This window comes from Callorhinchus milii, unplaced genomic scaffold, assembly GCF_018977255.1.
Source record: "Callorhinchus milii isolate IMCB2004 unplaced genomic scaffold, IMCB_Cmil_1.0 Scaffold2, whole genome shotgun sequence".
In the NCBI taxonomy this organism is placed as follows: domain Eukaryota; kingdom Metazoa; phylum Chordata; class Chondrichthyes; order Chimaeriformes; family Callorhinchidae; genus Callorhinchus; species Callorhinchus milii.
The window spans coordinates 74,568,663-74,588,635 of NW_024704743.1; the positions used below are offsets into that span (position 1 = coordinate 74,568,663).

Here is a 19,973-nt window from a genome sequence, read left to right on the forward strand (position 1 = left end):
GGCGATGGGATTGGCCGGGTGGCGGCGATGGGATTGGCCGGGTGGTGGCGATGGGATTGGCAGGGGGGTGGCGATGGGATTGGCAGGGGGGTGGCGATGGGATTGGCAGGGGGGTGGCGATGGGATTGGCTGGGGGCGGCGATGGGATTGGCAGGGGGGTGGCGATGGGATTGGCAGGGGGGTGGCGATGGGATTGGCAGGGGGGTGGCGACAGGAGTTGAAATGTGACTTGTTTTGAAATGTAACGGTGGATCTGGAGTTTTAGTAAGATATCAGGGTCCACAACCCAATCATGTTTTAAGTAAGTAAACCCGGGTTTTAACAAAGCGTGTTAATAAGGGAGGAAGGATCTCCATATAACAATAGGTTAAACTACTTTTCAAGAATATTGCTGATCTTGGTTCAAATTAAAAACATGGTGTGACATTCCATCATTAGCAACATAAAATATTTTCTCATAGCTATTTGAATTCACTGTGGTGTGTTATGTGCTATGTGTAAATATGCTAACATTATGTATCATGTAAGAACCATGTGTAAAGCATGTGTACAGAAGGAATTTTTTAAACATTAAATCCTTTTTATTGGTTTATTACATATTTAAGGGCACCTATGTACACCCGCTGCATATGTGAGCTCACACATGATTTACATGAAGCATAATATACATGCATTGACATGTCATAAATTCTGTGTTTACACATGGTGCATAACAGTTCCATATTATCTCTCTTAGTTAAGGAAGGAAGTTTCTTGAAGGAATGAATGTGCGAACAAAGCCATACAGTGTTTATTTATGAGTCACTGAAAAACAACTTGTTAGGACGTTTTGTCATGCAACTAGTTGCTCGTTTGTGTTTAGTCCAGCCATGCCTACACCAGTCTGCTGATACAAGAATGGCATTACAATATGGCAATGCATTAATGTTACAAAGGAGGAGATGAATCTTTGTTGGGAGTATCTTAGTCACCAGTAGAAAGTAGACAAAGGTAAGAATAGCTAGTCGACTATCAATCACAAGTCCTCAGCTAATGGATAGTTGTGAAGCCCCTCACTACTTGTAGCATTTCCTGGTTTCACAGGTAAGGCAGAACATCACAGTTTTATGTCTAAGAAAATTTTATGTTCAAATATAGCGATGACTAACATGATACCAAACCCCAGCAGGATGCCAGCATTTTGCAAGAGGAAGTATCCTCCGTGACTGCAATCATGGTCGCCAGCATCATTATGAAGCATTTCAGGAACCTGCAGGAATGAATTAGGAGATTTGATTAGATCTTTCAGCTGTAGTAAAGACCAGTGTTTAATCCAGCTACATCTTCAACTTTGCAATGAAGAGTCAATTCAACACTTTGGAGTCCTGCAGCTTAGTGATTAGAGCACTCTGCTCGCAAGCGAGAGGACCTGGGTTCAATTCCTGGCAGGGAGAAACATTGGGCAAGTTTCCTTATTCCACATACCTCTATTTATCATCAGTAAGTAGGAACCCGGTTGTTAGTCGATTGGCGGAGCACTTTTTTGGAGGAAGGTAGAAGAAATATTTGCACAAAGAGGGTGGTGGAACGCTTTCACATGTTGCTATTGAATTTGAGACCAAGTTCCTTTGACTCACTCCCTCACTCTTTTTGTTCAAGGTCAGTCTCAAGCCCTACCTCTTTGAACACGCCTTCAGTCATCTTTCTCCTACCCATCCTCTGGGCTCCCATCCCCAGCACTGTTAAGCGCTTTTGGATGTCCTCACAGCATGAAAGACACTTATATAAATGTAACTTTGTACAGTAAAATAATAATAATGCTTGCATTTGATATAGCGCCATATCACGTCTTCGCGACGTCTCAAAGCGCTTCATAGAATATACTTTAAAGTGAATTGACTGTATATTTTGTAGGTGAAACGTGGCAGCCAATTGCGCACAGCGGTGTCCCACAAACAGGCGTAGATTGACCAATTTATTATATTATTAATTTGCACTGTATTGTAATTTGAGATGTTTTGACATTTTAGGCCCTACATCAAATACAATGAATAGTTATAGTGTCTTATAAACACTCTGAGACGCTATACCCTGCGTGGAGGGCGCTATATAAGTGCAAGTTGTTGTGTTATAAAGTTCATCCTTGGAAATTATACAGAACTGGTATTAATGTGAAGGATCTGTCAATTATGTTATAGTTAGTTTAGTGAACATGTTGGACTGATTTTTATATCATTAGAACAGGGAAACCATGCTAAAAGTACATAAAAAGTCTATACCTACCATGTCAACCAGGGCCACGTACAAGAACAAGCCAGCAGTAACAGCAAAGATCCACGTGGAGACATTTTCAGCATAATGACCAATGGCAGTACCTGTTATCATGCCAAGATACCCCAGGAGTGCAGAGAGAACATTGTACATCACAGCCTGTTTTACTGTCATACCAGCCTTCAGCAGAACAGCAAAATCACCTGTTCACACACAGAAATGCATTGTGACAACCAATCCCAATGACAACAGTTTTAACCATTTTATAAAAACAGCTCAATTTTCTTAACTGGAAACTTCTGGGTACAGATTACATCTCAGTGAGGTTATTTTGTGTAGCACTGGCACAGGCACCACTGATAGGAACAAGACAGTTTAGAATTGTAGTGTGTCACGGTCGCCCCTTTTGTTTTCTATGCCCGTTTAAATATATTGAGTAGTGCTTTAATTTTTTTTTAATGTATTTAACGTTTTTTGAGACTTATGGTGTCATCAAGTCTGACTCTAGCTTTGACTGCAACAATTTGGCGGATAATTTACCATTCCAATGTGCAAATGCAGGATTGGAAGTGAACTTGTCCCCTAATGGGCAACTGAGGGGAGAAAGTGATTGGACCATAAAAAAGGCACCAATTACATCAGGTAATTGGTGCAATACAATTCCCATTGGGTACCTTAATTTGGGGAGGGGCTAAAAGAACGAGAGCCATATACTCGTGGTCGCTATTTTTCTACCTGATGACAACAAAGGTATGTGCTCTGACTATTAATGAGTACTAGTCAGAGGTTGATTCTTCGTGCACTTTTACATAAACTTTATTACAAGTGGCTACTAGCGTGTGTAGTGTAAGTGTGATTAATGTTTGTTATTTCATAGTTGTGTTTGTTGATATTTATCTCGTCGTTTAAGATTGAAAGCCGAGGGTTGTGCATTTCATCGAAGTTACAATAAAATTCTGTTGAGCTAACTTAACAGTGCTTTCTCGAGCTTTCTGTAAAAATCAACGGAGGGAATATATAAACAGGTTCAGCCTAGGTCACAGAGGTGTAAAATAAACCTCAGATTGACTGAAGTTTCCCAATTTGCTTTAATTTAAATAGCAATTGGTAGTACCTATCATCGTGGAACTACACCTAGTTGTAGGGACTTGCATTCATTAGTGAGGATTGAACAGAGGTCACCCAGTACTCTGCAATGGAGAGCGAGCCATATTGTGGGTGTACATATAAGGGCGACAGAACCGTCTCAAGTGATACCCAAATGACTATCAAAATTCCAGTCAGTTTTATGTGTAGTATCTTTAGCAACGAGCACTAATGAATTGGGCATCGCCAAAAGCATAATGAGTAAAGCTGCCTGTAATATCAGCACATATACTGCTAAACTATTCAATCTGTCAAGTGGCTTTAACCAACACTGAGCAAAGCTTGTTACAGTCTGCACTATAAGCTACACAATACAAATGTGTATGTTTTTACATAAATACACTTACCCAGTTCATGAGGCAATTCATGGCAGAAGACAGCAACTGATGTACTCAATCCACTTGACAATCCTCCTGTAAAAGCAGCCCCTAAAATAACATTCAAATAAAACACAATAATGTTCAAAATGCAAAGCAAATTAAATGGAAGAGGTTATAGAATGTAAAAATTTGTATCACATTGTCAAACTCCCATGACAGTTAAAAAATAATTATTTGCACTCATCTGATAAATTACGTGTTTTAAATTCTATTTAATGTGATTTAAGTCCGTGCCTGGTTTGTGCGCTTCCAAGAGATAGCTTAAGGAACAGAATGTTCTTTTACGACTAGATGATAGCTTCACATCAAATTGCAAACAGCAGCAGCCTTAACATAGCAAGGGCTTTCACGCATGATAATCTCATTGGGGTTAGGGGAGTGTGGGGAGGAATTTGTACTCGGAAGTTTGGAACTTCTTTGAAAAATACAAGGAAGACAATTTTTCTAATATTTCTGAATATCAGATTCAGAAAATTTAATATTCTCTCTCGCTTACTGAACTTTTATATTGCAAATAGGAGTGTAACACAGTAATGAGAGCTGGATGAGAGGTAACTCCTGGATGAGAGCTAACTTTATCTTCATTTGAACATCAACAAGACCGAGGCCCTCCTGATTGGCTTCCGTCAGCAGCTCCACATCTCAGGTGCTGACAGCATCACCATCCATGGACGCACACTCCACCTTACTAAGTCAGTCCGGAACTTTGGCATCTTGTTTGACCTTCAACTATCCTTTCCATCCTACATATCTGTGCCATAATCCGCTCTGCCTTGCCCCACCTCCGCAACATCGCCCAGCTCTGTCACTGTCTCACTCCGCAGGCCACCAAAACCCTCATACGTGCCTTCATTACATCGAGGCTCGACTATACAAATTCCCTGCTTGTCGGCCACCCCAACTCCTTCCTCCGTAGGATGCAGATCATCCCGAACTCTGCAGCCCATGTCCTCTCCTGCACCAGGCTTTGTGACCCTATCACTCCCATTCTCGCCCAACTCCACTGGCTTCCCATCACACAAGACGATAGATACAGTTCAAGATCCTGGTTCTCACTTTCAAAGCTCTCCATGGCCTTGCTCCCCGCTACCTCTGTGACCTCCTAAATCCCTACCAACCTGCCCGCTCCCTCTGCTCAGCAGGCTCTGGCCTGCTTCGCCTCGCCCAGCCCACCATTGGCGGGCGGTCCTTCAACCCGCTATCTCGGGGATAGTCGACCAGGACCTAGGAGAAACTCGTTTCTAGATGGTATCTTTATCAACCCCATACAGATAAAGAAGTTGTTTGGGTTCTCAGCGCTTCTGTCACTTGGCGGGCGGGCCTTCTGCCACTCTGCCCCTACCCTCTGGAACTCCATAACATAACATGTAGGAGCAGGAGTAGGCCATTCGGCCCTTCGAGCCTGCCCCGCCATTCAATCATGGCTGATCTTCTAATCTAACTCCAGCTAATACCATAACCCTGCCTTGTCCCCATATCCCTTAATCCCTTTTGCAATAAGAAATCTATCTATCTCAGTCTTGAATATGTTCAAGGACTGAGCATCAACAGCCCTTTGGGGTAGTGAGTTCCATACATTCCCCACCCTTTGAGTGAAGAAGTTCTTCCTCAACTCAGTGCGAAAGGGTTGGCCTCTGATTTTAAGGTTGTGACCCCTGGTTTTAGTTTCCCCATCCAGGGGAAACAATCTCCCACTATCTACTCTATCATGCCCTTTGATGATCTTATAGGTTTCTATAAGATCCCCTCTAATTCTTCTATATTCTAGAGAATATAGGCCCAAATTGGTCAGCCTATCCTCGTAACTCATCCCCTTCATCCCTGGTACTAACCTAGTAAATCTACGCTGCATCCCCTCCAAGTACGTCCTTCCTTAAATAAGGAGACCAAAACTGCACACAGTATTCTAGGTGTAGTCTCACCAGAGCCCTATACAGTTGCAGCAAGACTTCCCTACTCTCCCATTCCGTAGTCCCTCCGCCTTGCCCCCTCCCGTGCCTCCTTCAAGACCCATCTCAAGACCCTCCTCTTCGACAGTACCTTCGATCACTCTCCTTCCCCCCCAATCCTCACCAATCCCGACCCCCAGCTCGGCGAAACACTGAATGTCCAGCTCTTTGGGATGTCCTCCCGACTTGAACGGAGCTGTACAAATGTAATTTTGTTGTTGTTGTAATACAGACCAACACTGCTGGGGTGCAAACTCTCTCAACACACTGGCTTGGAGCACTTAATGGTTACTGAATATCTTTAGTTTCTAATCCTGCTCTCTTAAAATCTCGGATCGACAATAAAACCTGATGAAAGCACGAGGTGAGGTATGTTTCAGCTGTCTTATAAAAGGTCCCCTGTTTGTTGACGTATAAAGGGGCTGCTGAACCCCAAAAAAATCTATCTAGAGCTCTTAAAATATTTATTTTTGTGACCAATAACAGATCAAAAGAGAACGTGAAAACAGTTCCAAGTACCTTGTGTACTCACAAAATTAGTCTTGCAAAAAGGAAACGATACCTCAACTGTGAACACTTGTGCCCCAGGGGCAAGTCTTCAAGTTCCTGATTTTACAAATAAAAGGAAACTAATCCCTCCCATGTATCAACAGCACTGTGGGTTGGTTGTTAACCCTTTAGTATTGGGATTGCATGGAATCTTGTTAGTGTGAAAGTGAGAATCAAAATCTCACCAATCGCTAAGCCATCGCTGAAGTTATGCAGCCCGTCTCCCATAATCACCATCCACGCCAGTGTAGCTATACCCGCATCCTTCAGGTCCTCTTGGAAGTAATGGTGCCCATGGCTATGGGGGTGATGGTTCTGGTGATGATGGTGGTGCAGAATGTGGTGATAGTCGTGGTGATGGTGGTGAGAATCATCCGCATTGCCTATGGTATCGTGGAAATGAGAGTGGCATTTGTTCTCGCACCCTCTTGGCACATATGCATTGTAATTGCCTTCGGCATGAGGGTGTACTATCATAACCTCCTGCTCTGGAGTTAATGAGTTTTGGCTGTGATCGAGAGAATGAAGATTTGGCTGATCATTAGCTTCAATCGTCGAGAAGTCATCCTGATCTGTTGATACAAAAATCAAATATCAGCCTTTCAAAAGGTATATCAGTACTGCTTGAACTACAGTCAGTATTTGACCCTGAAACTCTTTTGAGACATTTTGAATAAAATAAGACTAATAATAATAATAATAATCCTTGCATTTGATATAGCGCTTTTCACGTCGGGAGGACGTCCCAAAGCGCTTCACAGAACACACTGTAAAGTGAATTGACTGTATATTTGTGGGCGAACGCGGCAGCCAATTGCGCACAGCAATGTCCCACAAACAGTCGTAGATTGAAAATGACCAATTTATTATTGTTTTTTGTTTTGGAGGGATTATTATTAGGCTCTGTGTGGAGTAAGGAAACTTGCCCAAGGTTTCGCCCGGCCTGGAATTGAACTCAGGTCTCTCACTTGCAAAGCGAGTGCTCTAACCACTGAGCTACTTTTATCAAATCCAAGGATTATTGTTAGTAGCAATAGCAATTCAACAGAATTACGACAAACACTTACGACAGAATGGCTTTAGGTTTAGCTTTTCATCCTTAGATACCGGACATTCTTCAACTGACACCTTATCAACATCTACCTCTTGATCTTCCTGGACACCCTTTTTGTGCTGTGATGAAAAAAAACAAAATGTATTTTTACATTATAATATTTCCAAACAAGAAACTCTTTGTTGTGTGATAGCCTGTTTCTCCTTTTTTTATTTGAGTGGAACAAAAAACACAGACGTTTATGGGTGACTAGATAGCCAACTGCAGATCCATCTGTTTGGTCAGGACACAGGAGAGAACGAGAGGCTAACACTTTCAACAGTATTCAGTAGAGCCAAACCCATTATAGTCTATCTATCCTTCTGCAGACTTGAACAAAGATATACCAAGCGACAAGAGGCCACAGGTTCAGGATTGTGAAGGGCAATTGCACATCAGACACGTGAATAGAAGGTAATTAATGACTGGAACAGGTTACCAGGAACAATGGTTGAGATCAGGATACTGGATCCGATAAAAGAATCATTGTAATGCTGTAATGGAAGGACAGTAAGATGGGTATTCTGTCAGATACAGTATAAGAATGAGATCAAATAGGCCGGAGAGTTCTAATGGGTGCATCTGAATCTCTCTTGTGATTTATACATTGTGTAATAAGAATTGTCTTTATGGTTGTCCTCACTCTTTAGATGCTGTTACTGAAGGTCACAGTGGATTTGTTGTCTTCCCCGTCCCAATGCATTTGAGGCCTTTTTTTGCCAACACACCTCTGTCCAGTTGGACGAGGTATGAGCAGAGGCATCTATGAAAGAAGTAAACACAATCGATGGTGCTTTTCAAACACTCAAGGCCAGAGAATACAAAAGCCAAATGGAATTTGATAAGGTAAAGTTTGAGGGGAACCTCTTTTAGTTTAATAATAATAATAATAATCCTTGCATTTGATATAGCGCTTTTCACGTCGGGAGGACGTTCCAAAGCGCTTCACAGCTTCACTGTAAAGTGAATTGACTGTATATTTGTGGGCGAACGTGGCAGCCAATTGCGGACAGCAATGTCCCACAAACAGTCGTAGATTGAAAATGACCAATTTATTATTGTTTTTGGTTTTGGAGGGATTATTATTAGGCTCTGTGTGGAGTAAGGAAACTTGCCCAAGGTTTCGCCCTCTGCCTGGAATTGAACTCAGGTCTCTCGCTTGCAAAGCGAGTGCTCTAACCACTGAGCTACAGGACTCCACAACAGTTTAACCATTTAAATCATTTACCAGCAATCAGTCCAGGTGCACACCCATTCAGCTCGCTTTGTAAAATCTTGGCTACCTCTTCTAATTCCACTTAACCTCCCTCTCCCCAGGCTTTTCACCTGTAAATGTAACCACTTAACTACCCTGCATTGAGTCAGAATCCAAGTCATTAATATATAAAAAGGAACAGGAAAGATCCCAGCACAAACACGAGACAATAAATATCTTCTCACATTTCAACCTAGCTTTCCAAATTTCACAAACTGCACAGTCAATTCACTTTACAGTATATTTTATGAAGCGCTTTGAGATGTCTTGGAGATGCAATATCAAACGCAAGGATTATTATTAGCTCCACTAATGACCACCACTGCTTCCTTCCCTTCCACCAGTCATTAAACCTATGTCTCGATACACCCTGGCATTAGTTCATGAGGTCTTTTGGAAATATAGGTGCACTGTGTCATACATAACCTCAATTTGAAATGTCACCTCCTTAAAAGGACTGAGGTTTTGCAAACAGGATCTACCCTTTCTGAATCCATGCTGCCTGTCATTTATTTTAAGAAAAATTCTTATTGATTCAATTAGTTTTTGCGATTACTGAAGTCAGGCTACTGTAGTGCTCAGATATGACTCGGTGCCGTTTTGCTGTAAAATGGAAAGAACCGTGATTAGTTACAGGATCCTGCATTTTTACAGAACGAACACTAGAATAAAGGGTAAATATTGGTTGTGCTTACCTTCTTTTTATCTTTGTACAGTTTGATTAATGTTATAAGGTGCTCAATAAGAAACATAAAGTAAAGTCCTCCGAGAGCAGCAAGACCTTTCCACACCGCATTCAAGTGATCCTCTTCGATTTTAACATGACTGTCGTGGTGAGCGATACCCTGGGACTGTGAACATCAAGAGTACAATTGACTAATAAAAGCACCAACAGTCCCTTTTCAATGCTTAATTCCACGTGTACGTTTAAAGGTATTTCTTGAAAGAAATTTTTTGTGTGACACCCTAGTTGGTAGCACTCTCGCCTCTGAGTCAGAAGGCTCTGGGTTCAAGATCCACGTCTAGGCTGACACTCCATTGCAGTGCTGGGGGTGTGCTTCAATCTTGGCGTCCTTTGGATGAGATGTTAAACCGATGTTATTGGATAATCAATACCCTGCAACTTTCTGCATTAATATTTCAGTCACTCCATCCAGTGTGTTTTAATAGTACATAAACTCAAGGGTTCTCTCCTTCCTCTCCACCTCTATCAATGCTCACTTCACATCACTCTCCTTCCTTCATGCATCTTAATTATACAGTTCTCAGAATTACTATTTACCATGGGCTCCCTAAAATGTACAACAATATCTAATCTGGGCCACAATTATCACCAGTGGGAGAAATTCCCTTTTCTTTTCCAATAGTGCCACAGAATTTTTAATGTCTACCCGATGAACAGGCAGACTGGTTTAATGTTTCATCTGAAGGATGTCAGCTCTGACAATGTAGCATTCGTCCAGCATTATTCTGGAGGGTCAGTTGACAAATCAACATTTTGCTTTGTTGAGAGACACTAGAGGCAACAGTCATACCCTACAAAGCAGAGTGAGTGCTACATGCACATCTAATGGGGGAGAAATTTACGTATTGCACGTAAAGGTGTCGTAAATAAAAACCTTGTATTTGCCATATATTTATTGCAGCAAACGGGTTTTTTTTGGGGGGTCAGCTGGGTGTCTGACACATTCGAAACCCATCACCATCACCCAGAGCATGAAAACTCAGCTGAGAACTCCATGCATCCCACCTACACGTTTGAAAATGTCACCCGTAGTTTGAATTCAGTTTCAATGTCCAGTGTAGTAGTGACTGTTATAGGCAAACACGATAGCCCTGGTCCAAATCTGCGACAGTTTTTAGCATGTGTTGTATGTCTTGTATTCAGGCGTCAGCAGAGGCTTGTGAGACAGGCAGTACTTACATGTGGCAGGAGATGCAAAAACGCATCCCCGCTCAGGGTACCAACGGCTAAAGCCACCAAAAATGTCAACAGGAACTTGAAGAAGGATAGATTCATTAAGGGTATAAGGATTATTCCCATCAGAGACAGGAAGCTGATGATTGTGACAGAGACAAAGCCACCGATCCAAACTGTAGCAAAACAGAAAGAGAACATTGAATCAATCATCAACCACACTTTCTGAATATTTGTAACTTATTACTGAGCCAATTAAAATTAATTTCAACAACAGGATGCAAAACACAATGACGTATAACAAGATTTTTTATTAAGGGATCAGAGCCACCACCCACCCACCCCACCTCCTCCCCGGTAACTGGAAGTAGATTACACAAGACACACAGGAACTCTATTCCAAAAGTAGATTGAATTGGTTAATAGGATCACACATTTTTGCTGAACATCACTTTACTGTATATTCTGTGAAACATTTTGAGACCTCTCAACAACGTGATAAGGCGCTATATCAAATGAAAGGATTATTATTATTAACTGAAATGCTGGAGTTAAAGCAGGGATCTCACAAGCCTGTAGTTGGAACCCGTGATGCGTACACTGGGAAATAAATGCAAGAATCATCTTTACTGAGATCAGCATTGAGAATAGCGTTAGAGCTGGTTTGATACTTTAATTGATTTCACAAATTTGAATGGCATGTTAGATTCCCGCCCCCCCCCCCTCAACACACACACACATCCTCCATAAGCATACAGAAATTGTTTTTTCAGCAGGAAAATAGTAGAAAGTAGATTTGTATTTTGCCACGTGTATTATATCTTCTTGTTCATACTTTAACACAAAGAAAGAAAATTGCTTGCCTGCTGCAACAGAAATCTCTGGTCTTGGATTCTCCGAATGGATCTGTTTATTTCCATGGATGATGCAAACCTTACTGTCAATCTGATCCAACAGAGCTGGGCACAGGTAGCTAAACTGTTCGGAAGTAAGAGTTGCCTGTGGATGCATTCCATGGGTCAAGAGTAGTTGGGCTGCATTTAGGCACTGCAATGATACAAATATATACACAAATCAAACAAACATCCTGCATTAGATTGCAAAGAGTAAAACACAATTCTGCTTCCCATCCACTGCAAGTCTTACATCTGCTTTATTCTTCATTGCACACTGACATACTGCGACCAAAGTCTCAACTGGCAGCTTGTTCTGCCCTGTTTTCAATCCTGATGTTAAGAGGTTTTGCTCCATCTCAACCTATCCAATTGCCCCAGATGTTATGTTCACCCTAGACTAGTCACTAGTTGACAAATGCAGGTCAGAGTCCTCACTACGTGGATAGCAGGTACCAGGAAATCCTTGTGAATCATGCATTGAACAAATGCACATTTCCAATACATACACACACATGTATGTATTGCAATTCGTGCCTAAGCTTTACACAACAACAACAAATTCATTTGTGTAGTGCCATTCACATCAGGAGGATGTCCCAAGGCGCTGAACAATCAGAGATCCGCGCCTGAGCTGGTGGTTGGGAACAGGAGGGGTGGAGGGCAGGGACGGTAGGAGTAAGAGGGTGACCAAAGGCACGGTCGAAGAGGAGGGTCTTGAAACGGGTCTCGAAGGAGACATGGGAGGGGGGCAGGGGGACTGGGGATGGAGTTCCAGAGGGTGGGGGCAGAGAGGCTCACTGCACCTTGCCAGCCTTGCCAATGATGGAGCTGGCAAGGTGAGGGATGTGAAGCAGGCCAGAGCCCGCTAAGCGGAGGGAGCAGACAGGTTGGTAGGAGGTTAGGAGGTCACAGAGGTGGGAGGTGCAAAGCCCTGGAGGGCTTTGACAGTAACTTATACATAAGTAAATCTGTTGCACGTATATCATTGTGAAGCACTTTGACAGGTTCCCCCCAACGTGAAAGGCCCATGCAAATCAAATGCAAGGATTTTTTTAAATTTTATGTCTAATCAATCTTTTTAACAACTGCAAAAATAAAATCTTTTCAAAATTTGTAAATATATCAAGTCCATGGTCTTATGACTAAAGCAATTTGAATATCTGGGCCACAGATAGGCTTGGGTAATGATTACTTTGTGTTATGTGAAACATTGTAAATGTGTTCCAAAGGGATTAAAATTTATATCACTGAATCCAAGAGAGGATTTGTTTTGTCCTCAAACATGGAAGCAGAATAAAGTTTCACTCATTGTTGAAATGTGTAGAGGTCGTAATGACTGAAATATAATAAAATGATGCAAAGCATCACAATTATATCTGAAGTTAGACTCAAGTCTAATATTTAATTTGCAAGGAGGCAATTCAGCCCCAAGGAGACCCGCTTAACTACTCTCCCTTCCCTTCTCCCAGAGTTCAGTCACTCGTTGACAATTGCAGGTCTGAGCCCTCACTAGGTGGATAGTAGGTACCTGGAAACTCTTGTGAACTGCACGTTGAACAAGTGCACATTTCCAATACATACACACATCAGTACACATAGGACATTGGAGTCCTGTAGCTCAGTGGTTAGAGCACTCGCCTCGCAAGCGAGAGGACCGGGGTTTGAATCCCGGGCAGAGCGAAACGTTGGGCAAGTTTCCTTACTCCACACGCCTCTGTTTACCTATCAGCAAGTGGGAACCCAGTTGTTAGTCAATTGATGGATCACTTTTCCAGAGATAATAATTCCTTAGAACAAATTTGGTCACTCAATCCACAACTGTTTGTGGGACACTGCTATGCACTATTGGCTGCCGCGTTCTGCCCAGAAAATACAGTCAATTCACTTCACAGCATATTCTGTGAAGCGCTTTGAGACATCTCAAAGACATGATAAAAGCGCTATGTCAAATGCAAGGATTATTATTATTATTAAAGCTGATGCACTTATTTAAAAAAAACATTGCTAGCTCTTCAAAGACTCCACTGCTGACTTTCAGTGAATACCCTCAAATACTGTTAGACAGTTCTAGTTTGTTCTGTCATTTGCAATCACAGTAAATCCATGTGGTTATCAAGAACATTCTATTATTTAGCAGAGTTTGCTGCATTTTTGATGCTGAAAGTTAGTTTGAGAACAGGGCGAGTGGCAGCAACAAAAATAGCTGTCCAAAGTGAAGCTCTCAATGGGTGCATTTAAATACACAATATTCCACTGCCTGACATTCAACACCAGTAAAATTGTTCACAGAAGCAATGCCCCGGGGGTGGGGAGAGTTAGACAAATCCGTTGCGTCTGTGCTACTGCTATCTGTTTTTCTAAATCGCTCTTTTGAGTTATAAAACTCAAACCATGTTAGTTCTTGCCTTCACTTTGAAAGCCCTCCATGACCTTGCTCCTCCCTACCTCTGTGACCCACTAGCTCCATACTGCTCGCCAGAATCTGGCCTGCTCCAGATCGCCTGCTCGGCCCGCCCCACCATCGGCGGTTCAGCCTTCAGCCTCTCTACCCTCACCCCCTGGAACTCCATCCTACAGTCCCTTCGCCTCACGCGCTCCCTTGCCTCCTTCAAGGCACGTCTCACAACCTTCCTCTTCCACTGGGCCTTTGGTTACCCTCCTACCCCTATCCTCCCTCCACCCCTCCTGATCCCAACCCCCAGCTCGGGTGCAACACCTTAATTATCTTATTCAAGGCGCTTTCAAATGTAATTTGGTGTTTTAATGAGTGACATCCTACCATTTACATATTATATGGAAAAAACACCAAGACAATAATTATGGAGCTTTGAGCTCGTCATAGTTAACTGATCCCAAACTGAAGTGGTGAAGACAATCCTGTAGGTGGTGTTATTTATATTAAAAAAAACAGTGGCACCAAACGTCCGTTACAACGCAGATTTCGGGTCGAACCTACAAGAAATCTGCGGTGCAAATGGCTCTTGAAATGGCTTCTGGAATCTATTGCTAGCTGATTGGATAAATGGATTTACCTCCTCTTCTGGCACGTCTTTATCACTTTTATGATGACCATTGGTTCCATGTACATCTTCATTCATTTCTTTCAAAGTAACCGAATCTGCCTGTGTTTGACTGTATGTATTACTACTGGAACCATCTGCTGTAGTGGCAGGTGGATCTTGAGGCATCTCAGTCCAATCTGCATTTACAGCAGCAGATTTTGTACTCTGAAGACTTCGCACTGGTCTTGCATGTTTTCTGCTTTCAGATCTTTCCATAGCAGTGATGAGAGACTGTTGGGTGGTACTTAAACTATGGTGGATCTTGTCACGATGCTGCTTTGGATAATGTTCTTTCTTTTTTGGAGCAACCTTGGGAGTGGTTTGTGAGCCACTTCTTAATTGAATATGTTGGTGCTCAGGGCAACAGTGGTGATGAATTTCTACGTCAGCTTGTAACTCATGCTCCAGATGGTCATGATCGGAGTCAAAATGCTCACGTTTAGTTTTCAGCATTCTGGTTCTACCTACTCCCATATTATGTAACAACTTTTCCAACCCCTTGACTGTTAGAGTGCCATTATTTCCATAATGATCAAAAAGCTTATGCAGGTAGTACTTCTGTTCCCCCACAGCCTTATGCCTGTCCACATTTGCTGTGTTTATATCTGGCTGGAGTATGTGGTCACCATTTTCAAGATCATGGTTGTGTTCGCCAACTGCGCAGTCAGAGTCATGGTCTGCGCGGCCTTGGCACCCATTCCAGTAGAAGATCAGGAAACATGACAAGCAAATTCTGCCATATAGATCCCTGTGTAGCCGAGTCATTCCTGAGGAAAAGGAAAAAGCAGGTAAAAGTCAGAAAACTCTTTATCTGAAAGGAGCTGATCCCACTGTTTTGTATTTTTAATGTATTGTTCAGGTCCAGTCTATAAGGTTTCAACATAGCAAATGGGGATCTGGGAACGCAGGGGTATTGAATATAAAAGTAGGAAAGGCATGTTGAAATTGTATACGACTACAGTTGGGAGTCTTATGTTGAAAGAGAGGAAGTGATAGAAGCGTTTCAGATACTGAAGGAGCAATAACAGGTTATTCGCAGAAAAACTATTCAGTTGGGGACTTGGTGACAAGGGGCATAGTGTCAGAGTTGTTAGCAGAAGAATCAGGGGAGAGGTTAGAAGGAATTTAAGAGTGTTGAATTCATTAACCCAAACAGCTATTGAGGCTGAATCAATAATAATTCAAAAAGGAACCTGATAAAGAACTAAGAATTACAAATATTTAGGGTGAAGTGGGATTAACAAAACTAAAAGAAAACAGTTAGGAGTGGATCAGACAAGATATGCCAAATTGCCTCCTTCTATGTATAATTGGAGTCCTGTAGCTCAGTGGTTAGAGCACTCGCTTTACAAGCGAGAGACCTGAGTTCAATTCCAGGCAGGGCGAAACCTTGGGCAAGTTTCCTTACTCCACACGCCTAATAATAATCCCTCCAAAACCAAAAACAATAATAAATTGGTCATTTTCAATCTACGACTGTTTGTGGGACATTGCTGTGCGCAATTGGCTGCCGCGTTCGCCCACAAATATACAGTCAATTCACTTTACAGTTTGTTCTGTGAAGCGCTTTGGGACGTCCTCCCGACGTGAAAAGCGCTATATCAAATGCAAGGATTATTATTATTATTATTAATTACATAAATTCTACAGACCATTTGGCTCAACTAGTCCACGTTTGTGTTTATACACAACATGAAACCCCAACCCTAATTCCCTCTAAAGTACTCCTCTATTCCTTTCTCCCTTATGTATGTGCTGTAAATTTCTGTTTCTATTGCAGTACATCAGGCAATCTACTGAGATAAGATGCTGCATCAAATGTAGGGGCTCATCACTCAAATCCGCATGTATCGCCATGATAGTGAAGATTTAATACAAAATGTAGTGTATCTTATGAAGCTCTTTGGTGCGATGTTAAAGACTCTATATTAAATGCAAGGATTATTATTATTATTACTCAGCCCTCTAACGTGCTAGCTATATAAATGCAAATGATAATAATAATCTTTGTATCTGGTATAGCGCTTTCCACGTCTTCTAGACATCTCAAAGCGCTTCACAGAATATACTGTAAAGTGAATTGACCGTATATTTGTGGGCAAAACTATTATTAAGGTCTTCTTGACAAAGTCCCACCAAGGATGATCACTTGTGTGGCGTCTGGGGAAGAATACATTAGAATATACAGCACAGAAACACGCCATTCGGCCCAACTGGTCTATGCCGGTGTTTATGCTCCACATGAGCCTCCTCCTGCCCTTTCTCAACTGAGCCTTCAAGCATAACCTTCTATTCCTTTCTCTCTCATGTACCTATCTCGCTTCCCCTTAAATATATCTGAGATGCCGTCTGGCATGGAGGGCGCTATATAAATCCAAGTTGTTGTCGTTGTATCTATGCTATCTGCCTCAACAACTCCTTGTGGTAGCAAGTTCCACATTCCCACTACTCTCTGTGTGAAGAAATTTCTTCTAACTTCCCTATCTGATCTATTTGTGACTATTGTATATTGATGGCCCCTGGTATTGGTCTCCCCCCATGGTTTTGCCCACAAATATATGGAAACACCTTCTCTATGTCTACCCTATCAAAACCTTTCATAATTTTGAAGATCTCAATCAGGTCACCCCTTACCCTCCACAAGCACACGTTCAGCCTTTCCTGATAGCTATAACCTCTTCAGTTCTGGGATTATCCTTGTGAATCTCCAAAAACCAAAGGCCTCTGACACCATCTCTATGTGCAAATCATGCAAAAGAAGATAACATTTTAAGGCCATTACCTGGGAAGACAATTGGCAAAACGTTGGATCTCCAGACGTTGTATTGTGGAGTGAATAAGGAACAGGAAGTTTTTAATGCATTTCTATTTAACACTTTTGCTAATAACCAAACCCATGTCTCTCCGGAGCTGCTGCTGCACAGGTGCCCAGTCAGTGCTGCACACCGACCGCACGGGGGGGGGGGGGGAGTGCATGCCCAGCCCGCCGTGCCGTGCCGTGCAGTGGGGGGGGGGGGGGGGGGGGGGGAGTGCATGCCCAGCCCGCCGTGCCGTGCCGTGCAGTGGGGGGGGGAGTGCATGCCCAGCCCGCCGTGCCGTGCAGTGGGGGGGGGGGGGGGAGTGCATGCCCAGCCCGCCGTGCCGTGCAGTGGGGGGGGGGGGGGGGGGAGTGCATGCCCAGCCCGCCGTGCCGTGCCGTGCAGTGGGGGGGGGGGGGGGGGGGAGTGCATGCCCAGCCCGCCGTGCCGTGCCGTGCAGTGGGGGGGGGGGGGGGGAGTGCATGCCCAGCCCGCCGTGCCATGCCGTGCAGTGGGGGGGGGGGGGGGGGAGTGCATGCCCAGCCCGCCGTGCCATGCCGTGCAGTGGGGGGGGGGGGGGGGGAGTGCATGCCCAGCCCGCCGTGCCGTGCAGTGGGGGGGGGGAGTGCATGCCCCCCACAGCCCCCGCCATCCACACCCCCACAGCCCCCACAGTCCCCGCCATCCACACCCCCACAGCCCCCACAGCCCCCGCCATCCACACCCCCACAGCCCCCCACAGCCCCCGCCATCCACACCCCCACAGCCCCACAGTCCCCCCCACCCCCCACAGCCCCACAGTCCCCCCCACACCCTCTGCCCCCCCACACCCCCTGCCCACCCCCCACACCCCTCACAGCCCCCCCACACCCCCTGCCCACCCCCACACCCCTCACAGCCCCCCCACACCCCCCTGCCCCCCCTCACAGACCCCCCGCCCCTCCTCACACCCCCATGCCCCCCTCACTGCCCCCCTCACTGCCCCCTCACACCCCACACCCCCTGCCCACCCCCCGCCCCCCCCCCAGCCCCCCACAGCCCCCCCCGCCCCCCACATGTGCCCCTCTCACCTCCGCCGCGCGCTCACACAAAGGACGGTCGCGGGATCAGCGCGCGCTCCGCCACGCATGCGCCGCTCCCTCGACTCATTCCCAGCGCCCCCCCACGGCGGGTCCCCGCCATGTCACCGCCAGTGTGGACAGGTGGGGCGGGTTCACGGCCAATTGGGCGGGTTTGTGTTGTGCTGTGAGTGACAAATCGGCGCTGCGGGGGGGGGGGGGGGCGGGGGGTGAGCTAAAATTGTTAAAATTTTAATTTAAATCTGCAAAACGTTTTTTTTTTCCTTTGAAGATCTTTTCTTACACAACTTCAAACGCACTGACCTACATTGCCTACTCTGGTACCCACAGGAGGCAGCACACAGTATTGGGCTACTTTGGGGCTGCTATTGAGTTCGCTTTGGGCTACAAACGTGTTCTGATTTCTGGCAAAACCCTGGTCACTGTGTTTGGCACAACAGTTCAGGCACCTGACAAGCTGTGCCATGTTTTCTGCAGCCTGTCACAGCCCCATACACAAATGAGAACTGCACAACCTCGGTTTGTTCCTTGGCACAGATGCTACAGTATTACCAAGATTCAGGCACCTGGAAAGCTGTCCTTGGCATCTGCAGCCTGTTACAGTCCCTTGCACAAATGAGTACTATATTATACAGGCTTGGTTTGTCTTTGTTTGCACATGCACCAAGCTCAGAGACTTGAACAGCTTGCCCCGGCTTCCATAACCCATCACAGTCCCTGATACACAGATGAGAACTACAAGTTTGAAAGCTGGCTTGTTTATAATAATAATAATCCTTGCATTTGATATAGCGCTTCTGCCCATACAGTATTGTCGAGTTTAGGTGCCTCAAAAACTGGTCCCTGGTTTTATTTTTCAAAATATGTACATAAAAGTGTTACGTCCCACGCAATAAGCCAAATAGTCTCCTGTACGGTAATTCCACATGACACTTAACTCATTTAAATACCTTCAATCAACTGCAAAAGAAGCACTTTATCACATCGAGCACCTCAAAGCTCTTTAGTTATCATCATTAGACCGTTATTGTAGGCAAATGTTACAGCTACTTTGCATACAACAAAATATAGTCAATTCACTTTACAGTATATCCTGTGAAGCATTTTGAAATGTCTCAAGGACATAAGGCGCTATATCAAATGCAAGGATTATTATCAGTAACCGTAGCATCCTTTTTGAATGCAACCCATTTTAATATTTCACTTTAATTTTCAGGTCATCCAAAAGCTCCGATTCAGGGGAAATTACAGGTGATGAACCAAAATTATTTCCTTTGCTCAATATTAATGTTGAAAATTGTCAATATCTTCCAAAGTACAGTAGGAAGCATTTCAAAACCTGGAAATCAATCCGTTGGGAACCAGGGTACCAGTAAAGCCTGGAATAGTTGGGGGTGAAAGGCATGTAAATTTCAATATGGGGTAGGACACATTTTGGATGAGTTGGAGTGTGTGAATAGTCGAGTTGGAAAGCCAGTGAGGGGTGCATTGGAGAAATCCAGTCTGGAGGGGACAATGAAACTGATAAGCGTTTCAGCAGCATTGAAAAGATTTTAAATCAGCACAATTTGCTTTCAACTCTCTGTGTTTGTCTAACT

The 19,973-nt window shown here is 44.0% G+C and overlaps 1 protein-coding gene and 1 non-coding gene across 2 annotated transcripts; one reads left to right on the forward strand and one right to left on the reverse strand.

Annotated features, from left to right (window-relative positions):
* Nucleotides 1-559: 559 nt before the first annotated feature.
* Nucleotides 560-18,430, reverse strand: LOC103183375 (zinc transporter ZIP6). The gene is made up of 11 exons (XM_042332297.1): nt 18,367-18,430; nt 17,281-17,309; nt 14,469-15,265; nt 11,397-11,587; nt 10,547-10,718; nt 9,318-9,473; nt 7,342-7,447; nt 6,460-6,846; nt 3,744-3,824; nt 2,263-2,453; nt 560-1,249 (listed from the first exon to the last, which is right to left on the reverse strand). The coding sequence occupies exons 1-11, from the start codon at nt 18,423-18,425 to the stop codon at nt 1,097-1,099; spliced, it is 2,322 nt and encodes a 773-aa protein (XP_042188231.1). The 5' UTR covers nt 18,426-18,430; the 3' UTR covers nt 560-1,096.
* On the forward strand, nt 15,813-15,884 carry trnav-uac. The gene has a single exon. It is a non-coding gene; the product is annotated as a tRNA-Val (tRNA).
* Nucleotides 18,431-19,973: the final 1,543 nt, after the last annotated feature.